This window comes from Phaseolus vulgaris, chromosome 7 (genome assembly GCF_000499845.2).
Source record: "Phaseolus vulgaris cultivar G19833 chromosome 7, P. vulgaris v2.0, whole genome shotgun sequence".
NCBI classification, from domain to species: domain Eukaryota; kingdom Viridiplantae; phylum Streptophyta; class Magnoliopsida; order Fabales; family Fabaceae; genus Phaseolus; species Phaseolus vulgaris.
Window position 1 is genome coordinate 36,622,541 of NC_023753.2, and position 23,834 is coordinate 36,646,374.

The window sequence follows — 23,834 nt, forward strand, 5'->3', positions numbered from 1 at the left end:
ATGCAACACAGTGAAACCTTCAATCTCCTCTTTCCCATTTTCCTTATCATTATCATATTCACACTAATGCAGTAACTTCATTAGGATTTTGCTCCAAAGAAACACTTGATTATGTTATAACAGAGAACAATTTTGTTGAAAGTTTGAGTTTCTTGAGCTGTTGTTGTTGCTGTTAAGCAGTTCCCATATGAAATGCATAGAAATGGATGTAAGGTTTTTGTGGGATGAATAAGGACAGGCTGGAAGGATCCAAACCCAACCCCACTCACCATTATTGTGAGACAAGAAACAATACAGCCTCTCTGATAAAGTGTATTTCTACACACCACTGTTTGCCAAGGAACCACTAACATATACACAAATAAAATAACCTCAAAAAAAGCCTTACAAAAAGCAGAAAAAGGACCCTTGCTTCTCTTTTCCTTCAGCCTTCTGCTAAGCAAGCATCTTCCTTTCCCTCACTTTTTCTCTCTGCTCTTCTTCCTTTCCTTGCTTTTCTTAAATTCTCTTCATTCTTGCACCCTCATAAGCTTCTTCTCCTCTGTAGGATTTCTCTCAGATTTCCACTTCTCATCCCTCAAAACCCCCATCTGCTTTCTCAATCTTTCACCTTCTTTTCATTCCAGAAATTTCCCTCCCTCATATTTTCTGGGTTCATTGATCAACCCCACAAAGAAAATCATTTTTTTCTCTCTCCCTCTCTCTCTAGTACATAACTCACTTTCTTTTATACTTTTGATTTTCTCAATTATCTATATTTGAGCTTCAAAAGCCTCTGAATTTGACACTTCCCTGATCTCAAGTTTTGAACTTTGCTAAAATCTCTGCTTCAAACTCTCTAAACAGCCCCTTCTCTCTCTTTTGCAGTACATAACTCACTTTTTTCTTCTTCTCTCCTTTTGTTATTCAATAGTTGAGCTTCAAAATGCTCTGAATTGGGTAATTGGGCACTTCCCTGATCTCAAATTGCTCTTTTGGTGAAGTGTTTTCTTCTCCTCCTTGTTATCACTGTTTCTTGAAGTGATTTGATGGGAATCTGCCATGGAAAACCCATCGAGACCCAACAAAGTGAGAGAGAAAACCCAGAATTCCCGAACGATGTTCCATCATCAACGAACACCAAACCCTCGAAATTCCCATTCTACAGCCCGAGCCCTTTGCCCGGGTGGTTCAAAAAGTCGCCGGCGAACTCAAACCCTAGCAGCGTGAGTTCGACACCGTTAAGGATCTTCAAGCGGCCCTTCCCTCCTCCGTCGCCGGCGAAGCACATTCGCGCGCTTCTGGCTCGGCGGCAGGGGTCGGTGAAGCCGAACGAAGCCTCCATACCTGAAGGCAGCGAGTGTGAGATTGGGTTGGATAAGAGGTTCGGCTTCGCCAAAAACTTCTCGGCCCATTACGAGATCAGCGAAGAAGTGGGCCGTGGGCATTTCGGGTACACCTGCTCTGCCAAGCCCAAGAAGGGGCCCTCCAAAGCCATCGAAGTTGCCGTCAAAGTCATTCCAAAATCCAAGGTCTCATCTCATACTATTATTATCACTTTTTTTTATATACCTATATATTATACTTAACACTTTACACACGCGGTGTATCCGTGTTGAAGACACATATCAGAAACTAATATTCCTACACACATGTATCCGGGTTGAACACACACTCTTAAATGGTGTATGGTGTATCCGTGTTAAACACATATCGAAAACTGATATTCGTACACACATGTATTCGTGTTGAATACACATATCGGAAACTGATAGTCGTACACATATATCAGATTCAGAAGCATATCGGAAACTGATAGTCGTACACATATATCAGATTCAGAAGTATTCGAAGTGGATAACTGAATGACATTTCTAGGATTTGTAATACAGGTGAAGTGTTTAATTTAAAAAATATTTCTTAAATTTTTAAGAATTCTAGTACGATTTTATAACAATTCTAAAAAAAATAAATATATTAATTTTTTAAAAACTTAAATTTATTATATAATTTTTTTATTATAATTATAAAAATTTAAAGATTATAAATATCTTTGGGTTCGTTTGTATAATAATCGTGTCAGTGTGGATGTACATATATATACCTATACATGTACATCACTTAGACACATATATTCGGATTTTTAAAGTTCTAGTGCAATTTCATACTTAATTATCCAAATGGTTAAAATTTTAAAAATTAACGAAATTCAAAAATTTTACCTATTTTTTAAATAATAAGTGGAATTGCATCTCTTTGTTAAAAGAATCACATATATTGCATTCTTTTTTCAAAATAAATTTCAAAAAGAAAATTCCGCAAATAACCTTTTGTTCATTTGTGATTTTTTTTAAATGGTTTTTTTTTAGGAAAAAAATCTACATATTATTAGTATTTGCAGACAAAACATTTTTCGTATAATTTATGCGATTTAATAGAAACAGTTATGTTTAGTCTTTTTGGCATGATTAAAAACAATTGTTCAAACTTAGGAGTAAAGCATACATTATTCCCTCGTTTCATTTATGTTAATTATTTAATTTTGATATGTCATAGAAATTGGTTAATTTAGTTTATAATAAATTTATTCCTAGTTTCTATTGTGTTATGTATTTAATATTTTTCCTAAACACCAGCTTATAGCATCAATAGAGAAAATTTTGGCTGTAATTGGTAATATTAGCTTAAAGTTAAGTAGAAAAATTGAATGATGAAAAACTAGTGGAAAGTTCAAAAGTTATACTGAAAGTTGTTGATAAAACTAGTTGATTAACACAATTTAATATAAATTAATTTCAAGTAATATTTGTGTAAAAGTTTATTTATGAAACTCGGACACTCCTCTTAAATGACGTGTCAGTGTCCGATACCGATACCGACACTTGTATGACACCTGTAGGATCCGTGAAGTGTCCAATTCAAAAAGTATTTGTTAGATTTTTTACAATTCTAGTACGGTTCTAACACAATTTTAAAAAGAAAAAATACATTAATTTTCTAAAAATTCAAACTTTATTGTATAGATTGTTATTATGATTATAAAAATAAGAAACAAATCCTCGTGAACCAGTCATGAAAAACATCCTTTTGCTCCAAAAAATAATCTAGAACATACTTGTGCACATAAATTTTTGTTGTCAATTTATATAATTCATAGTTATATAATATATAGATATGTGTTCTCGTGTCCTACATTTTAGAGATTTTAGGTATCTCCGTATCCGTGTCGTGTCAGTGTCTATGCTACACATTCTTCATTATAACGTGAAATAATTATCATTTATCAATAAAAAAAGGAATTATCCTCTAAAATTCTCCATCCAAACACTATTTGAGTTTTTGTGACTTCTAATGTATCTGTTAAGGATCTGTTTAGTATAGAGAAACTTGTCCAAACCTAAATACCCTTGTTTGTAAATGTTAAAGATTGTGAGGAAACTGCTACCTTGTTCATGAGTGTGCTTGGTTGTGTTAGTTTAATGCATCATTGTGTTCTTTTGTTTATTATGCATCTGGGTGTGATTGGCAGATGACCACAGCAATTGCTATAGAGGATGTAAGGAGAGAAGTGAAGATATTGCGGGCTCTAACAGGACACAAGAATCTGGTGCAGTTCTATGAAGCCTATGAAGATGATGAAAACGTTTATATAGTTATGGAGTAAGTTGATACTATACTATGTTGTGAATCCCCTTTACAAACTTGAATCTGTTTTTTCTTTCTTTTAAATATTGAATTTATTAGCAGGAAACTTGAAGTTGTTAATTTGGGTTAACACATTAAGAGCTTACATTCTCATGTGTCTTATGCTACTCAGGTTATGCAAAGGAGGGGAATTGCTAGATAGGATTCTTTCCAGGTAACGATGTTTGTCAATTTGCCTTTTTCTGTGCCACAAAAGTGGGAAAAAAAAATTAGAAAGAGACATGCTGATTTAGTTATTTTTCCCTTGCATAGCATGTATTAACCATTTACAAGTTCAATTGTCTTGTGTAGGGGTGGAAAGTACCCAGAAAATGATGCCAGAGTAGTTATGATCCAAATATTAAGTGTGGTAGCTTTTTGTCATCTTCAGGGTGTTGTTCACCGTGATCTCAAGCCAGAGGTGAGCAAGTTATAGAGTTTATTAACTTTAGAGAAACTTTGACATCTAGGTGTTCTTGTTTTTTGGGATTAATTACATTATAGATTCATATTTTTGTCTACATCCTGGAAAAAAGATTGCTGTACTTAAAAACTTGACAGAAATCAACACAATTCTCCTGCAAGTTTCTATAATTATTCAATACATTTTCTTATAGGTTACTCTGTAGCATTTATATCCTAATATGTTTCTTGCAACTAAATTAAGAATGTTTTTGCTAGCCTCATTTAGAATTTTCAATAACTGTCAACAACAACAAAAGCCTTATCCCAGTAAGTTATCTTTTCAGAATGTTCAATAATTTTGGTTAAAACTTCACATTTAGTGCGACCTAAACCTAACAAATTTATTGTTAGATTGGGCTCTTAACTCATTTGGAACCTGGTTGTTACCCTTTTAGTGATGCACCGAATGTGAGTTTCGTCTCAGTTTGGGTATCCTTTTAGCATATGTCTCATGTTTTCAAACCTAACTTTCCACTTTAGAAGAAGTAAGTCCTTTTCTGCCACTTCCAGTTCTGGAAATAATAGTTATGGAGTGAGTATGAATGAATGACATTTACTGGAGTTATTTCATCTTCATTCTTTATAGGTAATAATAATTCTGAATGACAACTGTTTGTATTAATGTTAATTGTGAAACAAATAACAAATGCACATTCCTTCAATTTAGATTGTTCTGCTGTTTTTCTAATCGTGAATATTGGTTTTATGCTTCAGAATTTTCTTTTCACTTCTAAGGATGAAAATTCCACGTTGAAGGCCATTGATTTTGGATTGTCTGACTATGTGAAGCCAGGTGGGGCATATTCTCTGCTTTCTATATTTCTCTTGTTTTGTTGATAGAGAATATAACATCTAAGGGTAACAATTCGAAGTTTTTTTCAGATGAGAGGTTGAATGATATTGTTGGAAGTGCTTATTATGTAGCTCCAGAAGTTTTGCATAGATCTTATGGGACAGAAGCAGATATGTGGAGCATTGGTGTAATTGCTTATATTCTTTTATGTGGGAGCCGTCCCTTTTGGGCTCGGACTGAATCTGGTATATTTCGGGCTGTACTTAAGGCAGATCCAAGTTTTGATGAGGCTCCTTGGCCTTCTTTGTCTGCTGATGCAAAAGATTTTGTAAAGAGGTTGTTGAATAAGGATTATCGTAAAAGATTGACAGCAGCTCAGGCACTAAGTATGTCTTTCTATTTCCCATGGTGGTGCATATATGGTATTAGTATTCTTACTTTTTTATCTCATTAGTTCTCTTGCTTATAGCCTGGTTTTATGCACAGGTCATCCATGGCTGGTGAATCACCATGATGATATGAGGATACCTTTGGATATGATAATCCACAAGCTTGTTAAAGCTTACATTTGCTCATCTTCTTTACGTAAATCTGCTTTACGGGTATGGTATTAGTATTATTTGGCTATGGTTTTGGATTTTTTTAGTTGTGCAAGTTTTTTATGATACTATATAATCATGCATTATCAGGTTTTAGTTTATGGCAACTACTTGAAAAGTCAACCTTCATAATCGTGTTTCAACAAATTGATTTGATGTTACTGTCACTGGAAACTACTATGTTTTCCCTTGTCATTTATCAATATTGAGACTTAATGTCTCTTATTGCTCTAGGAACATTCACTAAAGCTATCTAAACAAGTTGATTTTTTTTCCAATAAAATAGTAGTGCTGAAGCATCACAATGTTAATTGCCATCCCAATTATATTGACACTATATTAGCAACAATCATCTGTAGCACCCGAATCTATAAAATAAAGGAGAGAAAAAAAAAGTGGGAGGACTAGACCAAAATCCACTAAGAAAATCTATAACAAGAAAATTGAAATCTATCTCTGAAAAATATCAAAATTAACAAAAGAAGGTTATCCCACCATGTAGCATTGTGAACCAATACCAAAATTGCCTAACTCTATCTGCACATGAATTCTCATGTGTTTTGTCTTCTTCATGCAATTAAGCCACATATTATGCAATCTCTAAGGAACAATAGTTGAATTTTTAAAAGCTCGGCCAACTAATTGAAAATCACTTCCAACCAAAGCCTAAACCATCATTTAGTGAAAGCAATCTCGATTACCAAAATAGTACCCATAATTTCTGCATATAAGGCAACTTGCATCCCAAGGAATTGTGAAAAATAGCTCATAATTGATGCTTTTTGGTCCCTGAATATACCTCCACAGGCAGCAGTACCCTAGAGCCCTTGGCAGCTCCATCATTTGCATGTGTAATAAATTATTTCATGTTTCTTGAAGTAACCATTAGCAATTTATCTTAGAAACGTGGATATTAATTGATTAAAATTGTCAATTTGTCAGGCTCTTGCAAAGACATTAACAGTAGCTCAGCTAGCTTATCTCAGAGATCAATTTACTCTGTTAGGGCCAAACAAGAGTGGATTAATCTCTATGCAGAACTTTAAGACGGTCAGCACATATCTGAAGTTTGAAGTTGTTGTTCCTTTTCCAAATTTTTTTAAGGCATTAACGGTTATTTTGGCAGGCTGTTTTGAGGAGCTCCACAGATGCTTCAAAGGATTCACGGGTCTTAGATTATGTGAATATGGTTAGTTTGAGGGATTGTCAGTCACTCCTTGTTCACTGTTTTAACAAATCAGCTTCACTGAAAAGTTAATTTGTTATCCTTGTTGCAGGTTAGTTCTATCCAATATAGGAAACTAGATTTTGAGGAATTTTGTGCTGCTGCTATAAGTATGCACCAACTAGAGGGAATGGAGAGCTGGGAGCAGCATGCAAGGCGAGCCTATGAACTTTTTGAAAAGGAAGGAAATAGACCAATTATGATTGAGGAACTTGCCTCGGTAATTTCTCATCCCATTGTGTCTAACACCAATATGTTTGTCAAATGATTTAATGTGGTGCAATGCCAAAGATGCTAGTTTTTTTCTTTCGTTCTTTCAATTTGGAACACTGATTAACTTATTATCTGCATGTGTTTAATTCTCCTCTTCATTCATCAAAATGACAGATAGATACATCAAACAAGATTCTTGATCAGTTGCATTTAATGTAATCTTCATGACATGTATAATGGTACTAAGCTCTTCATGTTTGACATGTTTCAGGAACTTGGGCTTAGTCCATCAGTACCTGTTCATGTAGTACTTCAAGATTGGATAAGGCACTCAGATGGGAAGCTTAGTTTCTTGGGGTTTGTCAGGCTTCTGCATGGGGTTTCTTCCCGTGCATTTCAGAAGGCCTGAATGAATAGTTGCTATAATTTTTTCTTGCCTGTTACCATTAAATATTTTGATAGGATAATGCTTGAGCTACCCTCCATCAGCATTCCTCAATGATGGCTTCTGCAAGTTGAAGGCAGTGGCTGATAGGAATTTGTTGCTGATGAAGTTGTATGCAACATCTTCATGTATCAATCCCACTTTTCCAAAATTTACAAACACACCCTTCTCCCCCACCTTGTTCTCACTCACTTTAGGTTGGTGGTTCTGAAGTTAGAGGCTTGTACAGATGAAAACTAGACCACAAATTGTACCTAGAACCATCACAACCTCTGAAAAATGATGATTCTCTTGGAGGTTTTTATCCCGTGTTACCCATGGCACCTATCAATAAACCTTGTGAACTCCTTGATAGTTGACAGATTTTTAGCTTTTTTGTTGTTGTATTTATATGTTATTATTCAAGGCAACAAGGGATGGTACTTTTCATATACAATAGCTTTATGGAGTTTTGAATCTATAACTTGTTCCAAACTATGCACACACAAAACTTATGGGTGGCTTTTGGTTAATCAGTTTTGCACAATATCTTTAGATGGTTCCAAGCTTCTAATGATATCAGTGTAAAGTTTTGCAGTCACTCAAAAGCTTCTGGATTTCAATTTTCAACATGTTGGTCATTGAGTCTTCATTTTAGGATATTAATTTCAGTTTTCTAGCATTAAAACTCTAACTGGTATAGTTAGGAGAACATTGTTTTCATTGTTTTAAAATGCCAGAGTAGATATTTTCCATGTAATCCTTCATAATTCATAGTAGAATTCAATTTTTTTCCTGCATGGTATTAGAATTTGATTAAAACCTTTCTTGATTTTAGACACTATCAGAAGAGCCACAAACCAGAGGGTCTGTCCTTTGACTAGCTCCTGAAGGACTTACTTACCCTTCCCACTACAATGCACAAATTCAATATCCACAATTTCATCCAACAGAGACTAAGGGTTATTTTTTTACTCTGTGTTGAATCCCATATTTCTGTCACAATGTAACCATGAAATGACATTTAAAACTCTTAGAATAATGTTTTTCAGATCACATGAAAATAATAAATTAAACTAGGCGTTTTAAAAAATTCTGAACAATGATTATAGATGACATTTAGAATGTATACATTGATAAGTATAATAAAGTTTTGGATTAGAGAATAAATTTTATGAAATATTGTAAAATATATTATTAAGAAATGTATCTCAATCTTAACTTAATTTTATAAAATTATTCATAATATGAAGTCTAGATAATTTATATATAATAATTTTTTTTTATCTTTAATCAACATTTTTTAACATATATTTCGAAATATTAGTTTTGAATTGGTTACTCTTTTAAAAATTTTCAATTTGATCTTATTTTTTTCAAAAAGATGAGTTAGTATAGTCTACTTTGAACAACATTGAGTAAATTTTGATTTAAGTACGAAATTAATAAAACATAACGAATAAATTTAAGATGATTACTAGTAACATAAATTATATATTTTCCATTTTCGGAACAATTTCTCCATTTTAATTCATCCACTATATATTTTTTGTGTGTAATGCAAAACCATCATGTTTGGAAATAAGTGTAAATTAATTCATGTTTTAAAACTAATTAATAAGTTATTATATTATCACATATTTTAACCTTAATAACTTTATAATAATCAAAAACTAAAGTGTCAGACATTACTTCTAAAAGAAGCTATCTTTGTTAATTAATATTAAGAAAAAATCTTCTAAAAGAAGCTAAGTATCTTTGTTAATTAATATTAAGAAAAAATCTTTACTCGTCTAGCTTAATCTTATCAAATCAACTTATAAGATGAAATTCGTATTCACTTATGTCCTTATTTCTAATCGATATGAGATCTCCAACACATCTCCTCACATCGAGACCTGCAAACTCGTGCGTGAGACTATATATTTGGATGATACAATAACAGCCTGATAGTAGATAACTTGATAAGTCTAACAAATTTTCACTAAGATATAAGTAAATGCAAATCTTATCTTATAAGTCAATTTTATAAGGTTGAATCAGATTTAAAGTCCACTTTTTACTAATTAGATTAAGAACATTATGCAAATTTTGATTGTTACAATGAACAAAAATTGTACCTCTTCCTTTACTCTATCATTTCTCCATTTCTAAGCTTGACTTTGCTTGAGTTCTTGCCATGTGATTTGTGCAGCCAATATGAATACAGTATGCATCCTTGTGAACTTAAACTGCATGCTTTAGTAGCTATAAACAAGAAGTGTCTACAATAAAGTTAACTTGATGTGCATGTTGTGGGTTGAGTTTAATTATACTTAGATTTATGATTTCTCCTCTATTGTCAATCAAGATCTTATGGTTAATGTTTTCTATTAAATGTTGATTATCATATTTCTATTTTAAATTAGAAATATGTGTATTCATTTAGATTACCTAATTATAGGAATTAAAATAGTTGTGTTATTATTGTTGCATGAGAGTTGTAAATATCTTTATAATATTTATATATAAATGGTATGATGATTAATGAAAATGTTTGTACATTTTTTTGACATCTTTTTCTTCACTTTCTTGCAATTGTTTGTTGAATTTGTAGCTTCTCTTTATTCTAATAATCTTTTGAAAATTGATTTGTTCATTTTCATGTTGTAGAGCGAGAAAAATTATCCATTACAACATATTCAATTGACACCTCATAATATTATAATTTGTTGTCATTCATCACACTGTTAAATATAATATAATGTTTTTTTTTTAGTTACAAGAACTTTCTTCTTGTTCCTCACTTGCTATTTTTTTTTGGTATTCTTTTATACCAATACAGTCTCCTTTAGGTTCACAATAGAATTGTGTTGATATAAAAGTTTGAAATTTAAAGATTTTTTTTTATTAGTTTCACTATTTGATGTTACCAACCAAAATATGCTATGTTGATATTGGGTTTGAATTATAATTTGTGGTTTTAATCTTTTATTTTACCTTTAATTGGTCATTTTCTAAGTTGGAAAGCTTTGAGAGTGTTCTGGAACCCTTTATAATTTTTAGTTATGTTTTAATCTCTTAAAATGCTCATAGATTTGTTGGAAAATTAAGGAAAAACATTGTAACCCATCAAAATGATAATTTAATATAATAAAATCACCTAGATCTAAGTCTAATTTTTGTTGCTATGTTTAAATCGTTTGGTAGTTGCTTAAGAAACACGAAATTCAAAAGGTAAAATGTTTCCTTGTTCTGTTTAATGTGTTTGTGTATCTTAAAGTTGTTACTTTGGTGGATTATGTTTGAGTATAAATTTATTGTTATTGATTAACAATGTACTTGGTATTCAAGAATTAAAATCTATAAATATTGGTTTTTACTCCATTTCATAATAACAAAAGGGTAGAAAAGTGTGTATAGGATTTACAACCATTTATACGATGAAACTGCACACTAAAAAAAATATTAAATATAAATAAATTGAAGGACAAAAATAATAATTAGTTATTATATTGATTAAATTATATGTTATTTTAGTGATAATTTTTAAATTAGTTTTTATTATTGATAAATAATTTTTAAATTGGTATCTAGTTAGCTATCAAGTTTTTTTCTACCAAATTTAAAATCTAAATAATTGATAGTTAAAATCTTGATAGCTAATTAGATATCAATTTAGAAAGTATTTATCAATAATATAAACTAATTTAGAATAAAAAATTAGTTTTAAAATAATATCTAATTTAGTTAATATAGTAAGTAATTATTTGTAGTATCTAAATTTAGTTTTTATTTAATAATTTTCTAGTAGTGAAATGTAAGATACATAAAAACTGAATATTGAATACATAATACATGAAGAGGAGTAGTAATTGTGTTGTCATAATGAAATATATAAAAGTTTGAAGTTTAAAGATTAGATGATGATAAACTTGAACGTTATCTACAATAACCAACATCATCAGCCCTAACTCATTAATCATAGATTCTTGAAATATGAAATCCTAATGCAATCGATCCAGAAATACATGCATTCCTTCCAAGTTCTAAAGGTCCCAGATTGGGCTTATTTCTTGAGAAAGATGACAATACAGAAAAATGTTACTATCCGAGCAATTACACCCATGAGAATGAGGATAGATATGCACAAACCCCAATCTTGAAGACTATACCCTCTGTTCTTTAGTAAAGCACAACGAGTTAAGAGCCACACCCCATCATACCTACAGTATACAACTGATTAGCACAAATAGACTTAAAGACTATAAGAAAATTTATCCTTAATATATTTAAGGTATCTTGGCACCAGAAACTCGTAAAAATATCTATACATATTATCCACCAATGTTTCTTTATATATAAGAGTTTGATAACCCTTATATTCCCCAAACGCCTTCATAGATATGTTACCAATGTTGGATCCAATATTTATTATTAGACCAAATATTATAGATGATACTCATACCACAACTCTTTTTATACAAGAGTGATGATAGGAATAACACAACTCTTTTTATCTAAGAACGTAGCAATCCAAGTGTGATCAGTGTGTCGAGGAACAATTGATATCACGTGCAATAAACTTTTCCTTAATAATTGTTCTACTAGGAATCGAACTTGTGACATTAACTCTGATATCCATGGTTATGTTCTATTGAGGATTCCTAAAAACGTACCCTCCTATCCCCCATTCATTTTTTTCTACAATCTCTCCCTTGAAATAGGTCATCTAGTTTTCATATAAAAACCAGTAATGAGTCTTCTCTTAAAAACTAAAGCTTTTGGGTTAATGATTGCTTGACATGGTCCTTGACACTATCCAAATTCCACCACTTAGCTTCTTAACCATCATTATACTACGTTGTTAATTAAACTCTCCTAAGGCATCACCTTACAATCATTTCACCATTCTTTGGTATCCGTCATTCTTTCGAGCAAATAATCAATTTTTTTGTTGATGCAGTCAAACAATGTTTCATGCTTCCAAGTTCCATTTCTAAATGCAACAGATTATTAACTCCTTCTCTATAATGCAGGCATTTAGCAAATCGCTTTAAGGGAACAAAAATAAAACACTAGTGGAATTCAATACCAATTATAACTAACAGTAAATTACCTTTCAGCATTTGCAATTATGAACGCTTCTAAAGCCCACTCAGAGTAGCTTAAGTTAGATATAACCTTCAAAAATTTATTATCTTTTGGTTGTGTAGCAATGAGTGTAAAAACAACTGGAATAAGTACTGACCACTGCAAGAAACAGTAACAAGTCAGAGATGACAATATAGAGTAAAATTTGAATTGGGAGTTGGTAAAAGTTTTATTATTTGCTTCCAATACTCACCAGCTGTGCTGCACCGGGTTGAAAGAGTATGGCCAATACATATGCTATGCCAGTCACACAATATACAAGACAAAGCAGCACAATGTAATTATCTGCAAAACTTGATCTTGGATAGGTAAAGAAGTAGAACATTGACAGGTAAACCACAGGTTTGATCACTGTATTGAAAAGATCGATTGTGTCTTTAGAGAGGAAATACGCTAAGCTGCTCATGCCAGAATCACTCTCCCTCCAGTAGTGTAATTTGTCTAGAGAAAAGGATCTCAGGGCAGATATTTTGCATAAAAGACCTGAAATTAACAATAATAATAAATTAGAATAAAGCACCATACACATGAATTCTGAAAGTCTATTTGCAATAGCATTAAATTTATTTTAACTCCAAAACGAAATTCCTATTGAAAATCTTCCATTACTTACCCCAGGTTCAAACAAAAAAATGTTACAACTTATATGTTCTGTTGGAACAAATGGAAAAATAAATTGAGCTACAATGAGCAGTTTAAAATCCTTGTAGTTTATGATAAATTTTATTAATTATTTGTGGTGGAAATAGTTACATTAACTATTATGTCATTGGGAATTATGATAGTTAAAGTATTATTAAAAGAACGAAGTAATGCTAATCTTTAAGTCTTTATATTCTTATTTTTTGAGAGAGAAACAAGAGAGCATATTAAGGACATAATTAAAGAATATTCAGTTACCCTATTTCAGGCAATAACATAAATATAGAATCGATTTGATTAATCGTAACATCCACCATTACTTTATTTACAGGATTCTAACTCTTGACCTCAAGTTAGAGCATATAAGCGATATGCACCAAGCTGATTAGATATCTGCTAGTTAATCATGGGACTTGACAAAACTAATAAATATTTGACAAAGGGACTGCCAACTTCAAGATGCTTTGTCCTTTGGTGGAATACTAGATTTGGGGCAACATGCAAGGTGGTCTGTTTATCATATGTAACTGACAATTGTGTAATCTCCCCAAATTTTAGTTCTTGAAGCAACTGTTAGAGTCATATAAGCTTCTGACTATTTATAGCCATAGTTTGATACTCCGCCTCCACATTAGACCTAACTACAACATTTTGCTTCTTATCATTCCAACATATATACAGAACCTAGAAGTGGACCTTCTATCAAGGGGGAAGCATACCCAATCTGCATTAGAATATGCCATAACTTGAGTGTGTCCTTTATCTTCATACAAGATACCCTTTCCTAATGTTTCTTTAATGTGTCAAACAATGCGAAGAGTTGAGTAACTGACTGACTACTGGGAGAGACAATAAGGTAGTTCAACTTAATATCCATCACATCTTTTGTGATATGTTGATCCCATTTTTGGATTGTGCCATGTTATCCCTAAGAAATATTTTAGTTTACAAGATCTTTTATTTGAAAATGCTTGAAGAGATGTTGTTTCACCATGTAGATGCAACCAGTAGGGGAGTGGTGATAGGAGACAGAATGGTCAGTCAACTATTTGCATGTTCAGATTTTATTAGTCGTTTTCTAAAATTGTTTGGTACTCTGATTTTCAAAAACAATTTTTCAGTGACACCATGATGTTTTAATAGAGGTATTAAGTAGTAGAATTTTTTATTTTACTTCTGGATCAAGCATGTACATATAAACTAACATAATAAAATTCTATAGACAGGAATAATCTTAGTCTGCAGTCAAAATGTTGTCATTATATATTTCTTTTTAACTAATTCAGATACAGGGCAGGCAGCACAGTGAATAATAGCATGAGGGTCTGAGAAGGACAGATGTACTACTCAGCTTTAATGCCACTTAAAACAACCTTAGGTCACAAGGTAAAACTTTTACTGTCATGCAAGACTAGCCCGCAAACTTATTGTCATATTATTATAGAAAAGGAAAACAAATATTTGCATCATCACAAACTGTATTTCCAACATAAATTACGTACAATAGCAAAGAAAAATTATATAACATGAAGAGCGTAGCTTGATTTAGAATTCAGTTATGTTGGAAAAATGATATAATGCTTCAAGACTATGTATTAGAATCAATCAACTTACAGACAGCAATCACTGTATAGGTGTATCCATCTGCACCAAAGCTCCGATCCCTTGCTTTAGTAAGTGATCCTAAGCAGGCTCCAGCAAGTAATAATATTAAATAATCTATAGCTTGGATCTTAGATTCTCGTAATCTCTGTTTACCAACCCTGAAACAGCATTGACACGAAGTAGGGTAAAGCCAATTAACAAAAGAAAATTCAGACACCAGAATGAGCAGACATGTTCATCATTAAAAGGTTATTTACTACTCTCTCTCTCTCTCTCTCTCTAATCAATAGAAAATGGTACTTGGTGGCCTTTAATTTCATTTTGCTTCCCAAACCACTAAGACAGTAGTGGAGCAAGGCAATGACACTCATACTTCTTCAGGTCTCCCTTAAACCACACAGAAATTTAGACCACGAAAATTCAAATACAATTGTTCAATCTGCTGCATTAAAAAATTCTGCCGACACTTTCCATGCTACATTCTTTTAAAAGAAACTATTTGGAGAAAGAAAATTGTAATGCCCCAGGGAAAAAAATAACCCAAACTATGGAAGATCTTAATGAGCAACAAGAAAAGTTAAATGTTCAAGTTAACAAATAAATGAAGTCATTGGATGGTTTACCGTATAAGGAAGTACTTGTATTGCTTGAATATACCAGGAGTTCTACGTTCAGATAAATCCTTCGATTTAAAAAAATTGAGTCTTATTTTCTCCCTCTTTAGTTCCATAACATGTCTCACATCATGGCATAATTCTCCAACAAAGCTTCTTTCTTCATGGCTAGAGCCATCAGGGTCTTTTTCTCTAGCTGGGTTTGAGGTTTCAAACATACCAAATTGTGCTGCATTCTGCTGCATATCAAGAGGTACTGGGTATCCTTTATGAAGCATCCATCTAACTGGAAGCTCTTTATAACTGACTTCTGAACTTCCACTAGGTACTGCTATGCCCTCCAAAATGTCAATGAAGTAATCAGGAGGATTAATGCGCTTTGGTATATTTATCCCAAGGTCTGCAAAGTATTCTTCAACTTTCTTGACTGATCCATGATATACAGTAAGACCACCTTTTGCGAGGAGTATCAAGTCATCGAACATATTAAACAAAGCGTAGCTACAGAAAAAAAAGGTTAAATCATTAATTAATCAAAGGGAAAGAAATTACATTGTTCACAAGTACAAATTAAAGCAAGGAAACATGAGATCAATCTTCTTTATTCATAATGTCCATGAAGGGAAACAGAGGTATGCAGTGGAACTGGATCAGAATCACACAAAAAGCACAGAAACAGAGGTACGTATCTCCTCTTCTATTCACCAAATGTTTTTTTGCTTTTGTTCCAATATCAAGATGATTTCAGATCACTAGGGTCTAGCAAGTGTATGCAGGTATAGAAAACTTGGAAAGCAAAAAGGAAAACACAGACAAACCAAGGATTCAAGGTTCTCCCCCATCAATTCCCATAGTGTTTCTTAGAAGAATCCTCTCCCTCTCCCTCCTTATTCCATGTATATTCTCTATAAATCCGAACAATTCCTTCTCTACACTTTTCTACCCAGTTTTCCTAATTTTCTTTCCCAGAAAACCTTGATAAACATTGTTCATACCTAGCATAAGCCCACATAATAAGCAGCGTGTTGTTCTTCGACCATCATCCTATTGCTTTCAGACCACACTAATCCAAATATTCAGGTAACAGGTCCTGAATTCCCCCACTTTATTTACTGGCATATTTTACCCCCTTAACTAGATTTCTGGATGACCCTGGCTCTAAACTTTCTGAACCAGCAAGATTATATTAGTTGAATGAAATTTCTTTACTCCAGAAATGTGTCAGTAACAAAAAAGTTAGCATCCTAAATGTTGGAAGCTACTATTTGCTGAGCAAATATTCCCTAATTTTACATTAGAAAAATATAAAATCAACTGAAAGATAAATCCCCATGATTCAGAAGACATGGAATTAAAAATCACCTGGGTTGGTGAACCACCATGCAAATGTTTACTCCTTCAAGAGCTTCCCGTTTTAGTGCTCTAAGAAGGAGTTGAGATGATGCACTGTCCAACCCAGAAGTAGGTTCATCCAATATCATGAGTGAAGGTTCGATGACCATTTCCAATCCAACATTTACACGTTTCCTTTGGCCTCCAGAGATCCCTCGCTTTTCTACAGTTCCAACCAAAGAATTCCGAACAGATTGAAGCCCCAAGAATTCAATAACTCTTTCAACAATCAGAACTTTGTCTGCTTTTGGCAAGTCAGCAGGTAGCCTTTTAAAGTAAGAAAATTTCATTTCGTTACCAAATATTCAAACTTACAAAAGCTACAGCAAACAATAATATGTGCACAAGTATTAGAAGAAAAGGGCATGAAATTAAAGCTCGGTTTTTCGGAGAGTTTTACATTGGCTATCGAGGGAAGAGTGTTTAAGGTATGGTTTGAACCCACGATTCCATGCTTTAACAAAGCACATGAGAACTACTATGATACTTAGATTGGTAGATATTGCAGCTAGACAAAAGAAAACTGATATAGTAGGTAAGCACCTAAGAAGTGGCAATAAGTCATAAGTTTAAAAATGCAGCTTCTTTGTGCACTATCTAAAAATAGAAAAGAAAACTTATGGGGGGCATTTACTAGATCTTTTATTTTCTGTTTTCCGTTTTTCATACAGAGCTGAGACTTTTTTTTTTCAGTCTGTTTCCTGTTTTCAAATATTTGTACAAGAAACATTGAAAACACCTTTGTTTTCAATGTTTCTTATACATCTTAGGGGGAAAAAACTAATCGTAAACAAGGCAGCAGTTTTGTAATTAAAAAGTAAAAACAGAAAACACTATCTAAGGACAGAACTTAAGTATTCCCTTTATGCAATATAGGCTCAAATTATATTATAATCATTGTGCCACCAATGCTTAAAGCATGCGGCAAATAGTGACCAAGAAACCCCGTGTTTTTTCTCTATTCAAAGATAATAAAGGCTTCAATTTCTTCATTTTCCCACCTAATGCAATGAATTATCAAGAATTTAAGATAGAATTATAATAAAGTTGCATATAAATTATCTCAGTCTCTTGCGTCTAAACTGGGAACTCCTCTTTAAAATCAAGTGGTGAGAAAGAAAGACTGTGAAAGAGTATCAATGGAACTAAAATTCGATATAGGAAAGAAGGAGAGTTGATTAAATATAAAACTAAGACACCAAGTTTAAGCACATAACATGAATAAAAGGAATGAACTATATCATAGCTGGAATTTCCAATCATGTGATTTACCTGCACAGTGCACTGAACCGGAAGTTTTCTTCCACAGTCAGGTTTCCATGAACTATATCATCTTGTGGCACAAAGCCAATAATTTTCTTATAGGAGTGGATTGATTCATTCTTTTCATTTACAAAAATGGAACCAGTCACCTTGCATCCAAATGCCTTCCCAGCTATTGCTGAAAGAAGAGTTGTTTTGCCAGCACCTGATGGACCCATGACAGCAGTGATGCGTCCAGGTTTAATTTTCCCCGTAACACATCTCAATATAAGTTTATTGTGTGCTTTCAATGAGAGAGATAGATCTTTGAAAGATATTTCAATCAAAGGCCTTTTCCTTTGTTCACTTTTGGTAGCCATGCTAATTACTCCTGAGAAGGTAAGATTTTTGTTTTCTTCTTGCTCAGCCTTTTCTTTCTCAAGTTGAGCATATGCATACTCAAAAATTTGGCTATGTGTATTCAGTTGTTTTTCCTTAGGCACTCTTGCTGTAACATTTTTTTCTCGATTTTCTGTTTCTACTAGAACGTTGTTTCTAATATTTGCATCATTTTCCATTTGATTCATTGTCTGCAGCAAATCACTGGGTTCCTTTCCCTTTCTCTTTGGCCCAGCAGAGGAGCTACCAGTCATAGGTGAGGTAATAGGATGTGAATGTGAAAACAACTCAATCTTTGTTTCAGTAGTTGCTTGATTCAAAATACTAATTTCTTCCGGATCTACAAAGTTTTTTTTCCGAGTAAATGTTTGTGATAGTTGAGTTTGTAGTCCCTTTGCACCCTTCTTAGCAGCATTTTTTGCATCTTTCCATCTTTGGCGAGCATTTGCAGTCTTTCTCACACTTCTGGATGCTGCTTCTCTGGACTTTGCCATTCTCCTTTCCCTAGTAGTCAGAACTTGGTCAGAACAGCTGTAGATAATGAGTAACAAAGTACTCAAAGCAGCCTGCATAAGCAGTTAAAGACTGTTGTCAGCTTTTTATCAACACAGTGCGTATGTGTGGGCTTGGATGTTTTACATCTCTGTATATGACAAGGAATTAAGCATTAGCCACAATTCCAAGATCATTTGTGCTCATGATGGAAAAGGAAAAGAAAGCAGGAAGCATAAAATATCAAAAAAATTTCTGGACAAGTATCCATATGACCAATTTAGTTAAAATTTATTAGTAAGTGGTATTGATTCCTCCATAACCAATGGAAAATTCAGGCAAAGGTCTAAATGATCCAATGGGTGTGGAACTGATAGGTCACCCAGTTAGGAGGTAACAATAAAGAAGAAAAGTGGTAAGGGTAGAATGAAATTAGAGGGATGGGGAGAGGTGGCAAGCGATGAGTGGTGAGAGATGAAAACAATGTATATAGAGGGAAGGTGGGGGCCTAGATAAGTCCCGAGAAATTTGTGTTATTGGCTTCTTTTCTACTATTGATCTTGTAACAGAGGTTTATACTTTTGAGATTGTTCTTATTCAGTATCCCATATTCCTTTAGTTTGACCATTTCTACTCCTGTTTCTATCAGGGACAAAAATATGGAAATTAGAATCTAAATGGGAGAGTTAAAGGGAGAGAAATATGAAACATGATAGTAGTTACAGATGGAGAAGCAGATAGAAGTGCAGGAAAATTTTCATTCTTAATTTCCTAGCGTACGTCTCTAAAAAAACACACAAACAACAATAGAAATCTAGGATCTAAATAAATGCACATATATACCTATTTCATAATCCATCAAATTAAGAGGCAACAACTTACAATGAGCATGATTCCATACGCCTGCATATTTTGGGTCTCGGAGTTTGAATCACATGAACTCAACTTGAAGCACCCTACAAGACAATCAGGAAATGGTCATATATACTCTAAAAACATTTGGTCAGAATCTCACGAGAGAATCTAAGGCTGAAACACAGATGCGTTATTGCCATAATTCAAAATCCATGACATCTTACTTTGCTCAGATGTAGAACCCATCCTGCAGTAATGCCTGGAATTACAAGAGAGAAGTTTCAAGGAATCAGGATAATGAACAAAAAGGTAACATAATAGTATAGGCAGTAAGTAAACTAAAGTGATCATTTTTTGCTGACTAGTTTAGAGTATGTTGTGTCATGTCATCTAAATATCTTCAATACTTTGGATTACTTCATCAAGGATCAAACTTTTGTGAAGTTTATTAACGAGTAACCACAGGTTGGAATAAAACAATACCCTCTACTACAAGGAATTTTTTTGGTAATTGTGGAGCAATATGTTCCTGCCGGACAAAATATCTCAGTACTGCTACTAATATCAGCCCACATATTTGCTCCTCCACAGGTATGATTTGGCTGCATTGGAGGCAGGTGATAAAGATATCTGCAAGAATATATCAAATCAATTAATATCCTACACAAAGCACGCAAGTAATAACTGTAACATAAACAGAGTAACAGATCATAGAGCAAGAATTAGAACTCACGGTTCACAAAAACCAGTTTGGTTATTGAGTGTAGCACTAGGGCAATAAGAACCTAGAGGGCAAGCTTCAAGAAAAATATTTCAAATACCACAAGAAGATGAAAGCATTAGTGACATCATTTCCTTAGATACTGATAATAAGAATAGTTATTTCAGATAATGTCAGAATGTTTTTCCAGAATGAATTGGCATTGTTGTAGACATTTGGATAGATAAGTGGTTCCCACACTTTGTCTTAACAACCACCCTTGAATCTTTGTCCATTCTCACTGAATAATGTCAATTTTTTTCTGGTTGTGTATTTCTATTCCTTCACAATAGACTTATGAAAAGTAGGAGGATGCTAATGTGTTGAATCAAAAGTTGGTATATAGTCATAAGGAAGGTACTTGCAGTTCAGTAATGAAGAAAAAAATATTGATGTTATACTTACGTATCATGCATGTGATGCCATGAGGACAGAAGAAACCCTCACAACATGCTTCGCAGTTTGTAGTTCTGGCAGGTATCTCCGTTGAAATTTTAAAGTCAACTTCCTGGCTTGTGGGAACACTACATGCCCATCCTGGCTCACAACCTGATACCCATGACGTAAAATTGCAGTTCTTGTTAGGCTTTAAAAAGTCGGCAGTGGCACTCCTATTGCTAAAACTCTTCCTCTCCAATGTGCTATTTAAGTAAGACTTTATTTCTGCTTCTGTACACAACCGTTGCAAAATATTTCCTGTGTTTAGATCAGGTTCCAGATCATAAGAGTAACGTTAGAATTAAAACAGTGGTAAAGAAAAGAAGTTCAGAACACTGGAATGAGTACATTCAGAGTTTCTTAGAAAACACAGTAAACATGTTTAGCTGGGTTCTAGGAACAAAAAAAAAAGGAATAATGAATGAGAAGAAAAAAATTGAGTCATTTATTTTGTGCACTTCTTTAAAAAATGAAATGAACAAATGGCATAATTTCTTTTTAGTTGTTGGAGATCATACCTTTAGTCCGGATGCAAGTAGACACAAAGTCCAAATCAGAAGAAAAATTAAATGCTTTATTCCAGTCAGCAGCCCTTAAATAAGAAACCAAGCATAAGTAGTAAGAAATTCAAAATAAAATATAAAAAAAAAAAAAACAAAGAGGAACCATCTTCATCAGTATAACTCATGTACTTCTTTATCAATCATCATGAAATTACTTTTTTCTTCTGCCCTATAAAATTATAATTTTGAAGAGACGTAATGCTTTTAGTACTTTCATTTAGTCCGACAAAAATCCACCACATTTTCATCTTTCAAAGACGAATTTTGATTGTTTTATCTTCCAAGGCTAATGTCTCCGTTCTAAGATCTTTAGAAATCAAATAATATTTCCATGTCCATTTTTTTTTTCAGCTTCACTTGTCCAAATAAACTGAACTCACTTGAAGTTCTGTTATTAAGCTGTGTTGCTTCTCTAAACTAAAATTATATATTAAAAAACTAAAATAAAGAGAAACTAATATAAAATTGATTAACAAATTAGTTTATGAACTTATTTAGTTGGAAACTAAAAGTGTTTTTTAGAGCTTTGTTTATCCAGATAGCTAACTGAGACTGTTTCTTTCTGATAGAGAAACTCTAGTAAATAATCCTAACTTAAGTCTAATAAAAACAAAGTAATTTTGGAACTAAATATTATAATTTCAAATTTGAAGAGATAGAAAATAAAGAAACATTTTTTACAGATATTAAAACAAAAAAATCATAATTTATAAGAATTAAAAAAAATATTTAAAATTTTACAGGATGTAAAGAATGAAAGAATTAGGACAATTGCTTCCTGGACCCGTTTATTTGAACTTGTTGCACCCACAATTTTCAAAATAACTATTTTATACTTTTTAAAGTATTTATGGATTATGTGTTCTGTAAACTTTTTTCTAATACTTTTTTCGAAATTTATGAAATATATTCTAATAAAATCACTTTTACAAAATAAACTTTCTAATCCTAGAATGAGATATTTTTTCCTTTTCTTCTAACTAAGCAGGCGATAGTGACAGTGATGTGGAGTGAGGGAGAGACAGAGAGAATCATTTAATCATTTCACCTAATTATTGGGTTCTGTAGATTTGTTAACACCATAAACAATAAAAAACATATACTTAACACTGATTATAATAATATAATAATACTTTTAAATTAAAAATAAAATATTAATTTATTATATTGTGACTTTCAACAACCTAATTATTGCAACAACCAAGATGAAACAGTTGCTTATTTTACATCAATTGATTCTTCTTTATCCTAAAAGCAGCGAGCAAAAGTTTTTCCATGCGTAACTTGAGAAAGATGTAGGTGAACTCACGGATCTTTGACGCAGAATTCGGAGCTGGCTTTGATTTGCTGAATGAGGAACTCACGGGTCATGTTGGAGATATGTTCATACGCAAGACGCGTGGCACCGGACACTACGGCAGCGTTATCGAAGTCGCTTAGTTGCTGGCACTGCGTCCGACGGAACAGGACCGAAGCCACCAGCGCCACCGCCACAAGGTGCAGGAAACGCAGAACATTCGGAACCATTTCGATCGTGACGAAAGTGGAAGAAAGGAAGGAAGAAGGTGAAATTGAAATGAAGAGTGAATGCGAAGATAAGAAGAAGAGAAGAAGAAGAAGAAGGAGTCAACGGAAGACATGGTTGGAAAACGAGAGGAACCACGTCAGGAGCAGGTCCACTTGGAGATGGTGAAGCCTACGGTAAGACAAATGTCGTTTTAAGGACGAAGACACCCTCGTAATTATTTACTATTTCAAGATAATAAATTTCATTCTTCTCGTCTAATTTTTTTATTTATTTGCTTAATTAAGTTTTAAACATCTTATAAATTTAACTTGCTTTTATTATTTACATTTAAAATATGTTTTTATTTGTTAGTAGGGATCAGTGAAGCTCAAACACACAGACTGTCAACTAATATATATTATGGGTGATCCGATAGCGGCCCAATAGTGGGTGGCACGATAGGCCCAACATATATTCGCTATGATAGAAGTGGACTTTAAGCCTAACTCAACCCCATAAAGCTGGCTCATAAGGTTGAGGTTTGCACCCACTTATATACAATGAAAGACTTTAATCTCTAGTCGATTTGGGATCTCTAACACTTGTGCACATAAATCTTTATGGTCAATTTATATAATTTATAATTATATGATATATAGATATGTGTCCCTGTATCCTACACTTTAGAGATTTTGTGTATCCTACATTTTAGAAATTTTGTGTATCTCCGCCTCCGTGTCTTATCCGCATTAGTGTTTATGCTAAGATAGGTAGAGATATGTTTTTGTAAATTATGTATTATAAATTAAA

At 33.1% G+C, this 23,834-nt stretch overlaps 2 protein-coding genes and 1 long non-coding RNA gene across 4 annotated transcripts; 2 read left to right on the forward strand and 1 right to left on the reverse strand.

Annotated features, from left to right (window-relative positions):
* On the forward strand, nucleotides 1-7,866 carry LOC137830469 (CDPK-related kinase 7-like). The gene is made up of 11 exons (XM_068637830.1): nucleotides 1-1,511; nucleotides 3,509-3,639; nucleotides 3,797-3,838; nucleotides 3,976-4,084; nucleotides 4,843-4,921; nucleotides 5,011-5,307; nucleotides 5,408-5,523; nucleotides 6,463-6,570; nucleotides 6,647-6,709; nucleotides 6,798-6,965; nucleotides 7,230-7,866. Exons 1-11 carry the CDS (start codon nucleotides 1,029-1,031, stop codon nucleotides 7,365-7,367), a joined length of 1,734 nt encoding a protein of 577 aa, XP_068493931.1. The 5' UTR covers nucleotides 1-1,028; the 3' UTR covers nucleotides 7,368-7,866.
* A 3,360-nt stretch (nucleotides 7,867-11,226) lies between these two features.
* On the reverse strand, nucleotides 11,227-23,205 carry LOC137830470 (ABC transporter G family member 28-like). 2 transcript variants are annotated; one of them, XM_068637831.1, is made up of 14 exons: nucleotides 22,827-23,205; nucleotides 21,473-21,546; nucleotides 20,922-21,212; nucleotides 20,490-20,553; nucleotides 20,240-20,386; nucleotides 19,981-20,015; nucleotides 19,784-19,857; nucleotides 18,041-18,975; nucleotides 16,739-17,035; nucleotides 15,386-15,877; nucleotides 14,772-14,920; nucleotides 12,709-12,998; nucleotides 12,481-12,614; nucleotides 11,227-11,587 (listed from the first exon to the last, which is right to left on the reverse strand). In XM_068637831.1, exons 1-14 carry the CDS (start codon nucleotides 23,042-23,044, stop codon nucleotides 11,431-11,433), a joined length of 3,357 nt encoding a protein of 1,118 aa, XP_068493932.1. In that variant the 5' UTR covers nucleotides 23,045-23,205; the 3' UTR covers nucleotides 11,227-11,430. The 2 variants fall into 2 exon arrangements, with proteins under 2 accessions (XP_068493932.1, XP_068493933.1); XM_068637832.1 differs by lacking the exon at nucleotides 20,490-20,553 and having other exon boundaries at nucleotides 22,827-23,065.
* On the forward strand, nucleotides 23,072-23,748 carry LOC137830471 (uncharacterized). The gene is made up of 2 exons (XR_011084220.1): nucleotides 23,072-23,218; nucleotides 23,400-23,748. It is a non-coding gene; the product is annotated as an uncharacterized lncRNA (long non-coding RNA).
* Nucleotides 23,749-23,834: the final 86 nt, after the last annotated feature.

What these genes read in the sequence shown, in the direction of transcription:
- LOC137830470 (XM_068637831.1), bottom strand. Translation starts at nt 23,044, where the DNA reads ATGGTTCCGAATGTTCTGCGTTTCCTGCACCTTGTGGCGGTGGCGCTG. An exon ending in CGTATGGAATCATGCTCATT is followed by an intron (nt 18,976 to 19,783) that starts GTAAGTTGTTGC and finishes CTGCTTATGCAG; the next exon opens with GCTGCTTTGAGTACTTTGTT. An exon ending in CTATACAGTGATTGCTGTCT is followed by an intron (nt 12,999 to 14,771) that starts GTAAGTTGATTG and finishes TGTTAATTTCAG; the next exon opens with GTCTTTTATGCAAAATATCT.
- LOC137830469 (XM_068637830.1), top strand. Translation starts at nt 1,029, where the DNA reads ATGGGAATCTGCCATGGAAAACCCATCGAGACCCAACAAAGTGAGAGA. An exon ending in TACGTAAATCTGCTTTACGG is followed by an intron (nt 5,524 to 6,462) that starts GTATGGTATTAG and finishes TCAATTTGTCAG; the next exon opens with GCTCTTGCAAAGACATTAAC. An exon ending in CTATGCAGAACTTTAAGACG is followed by an intron (nt 6,571 to 6,646) that starts GTCAGCACATAT and finishes TTATTTTGGCAG; the next exon opens with GCTGTTTTGAGGAGCTCCAC.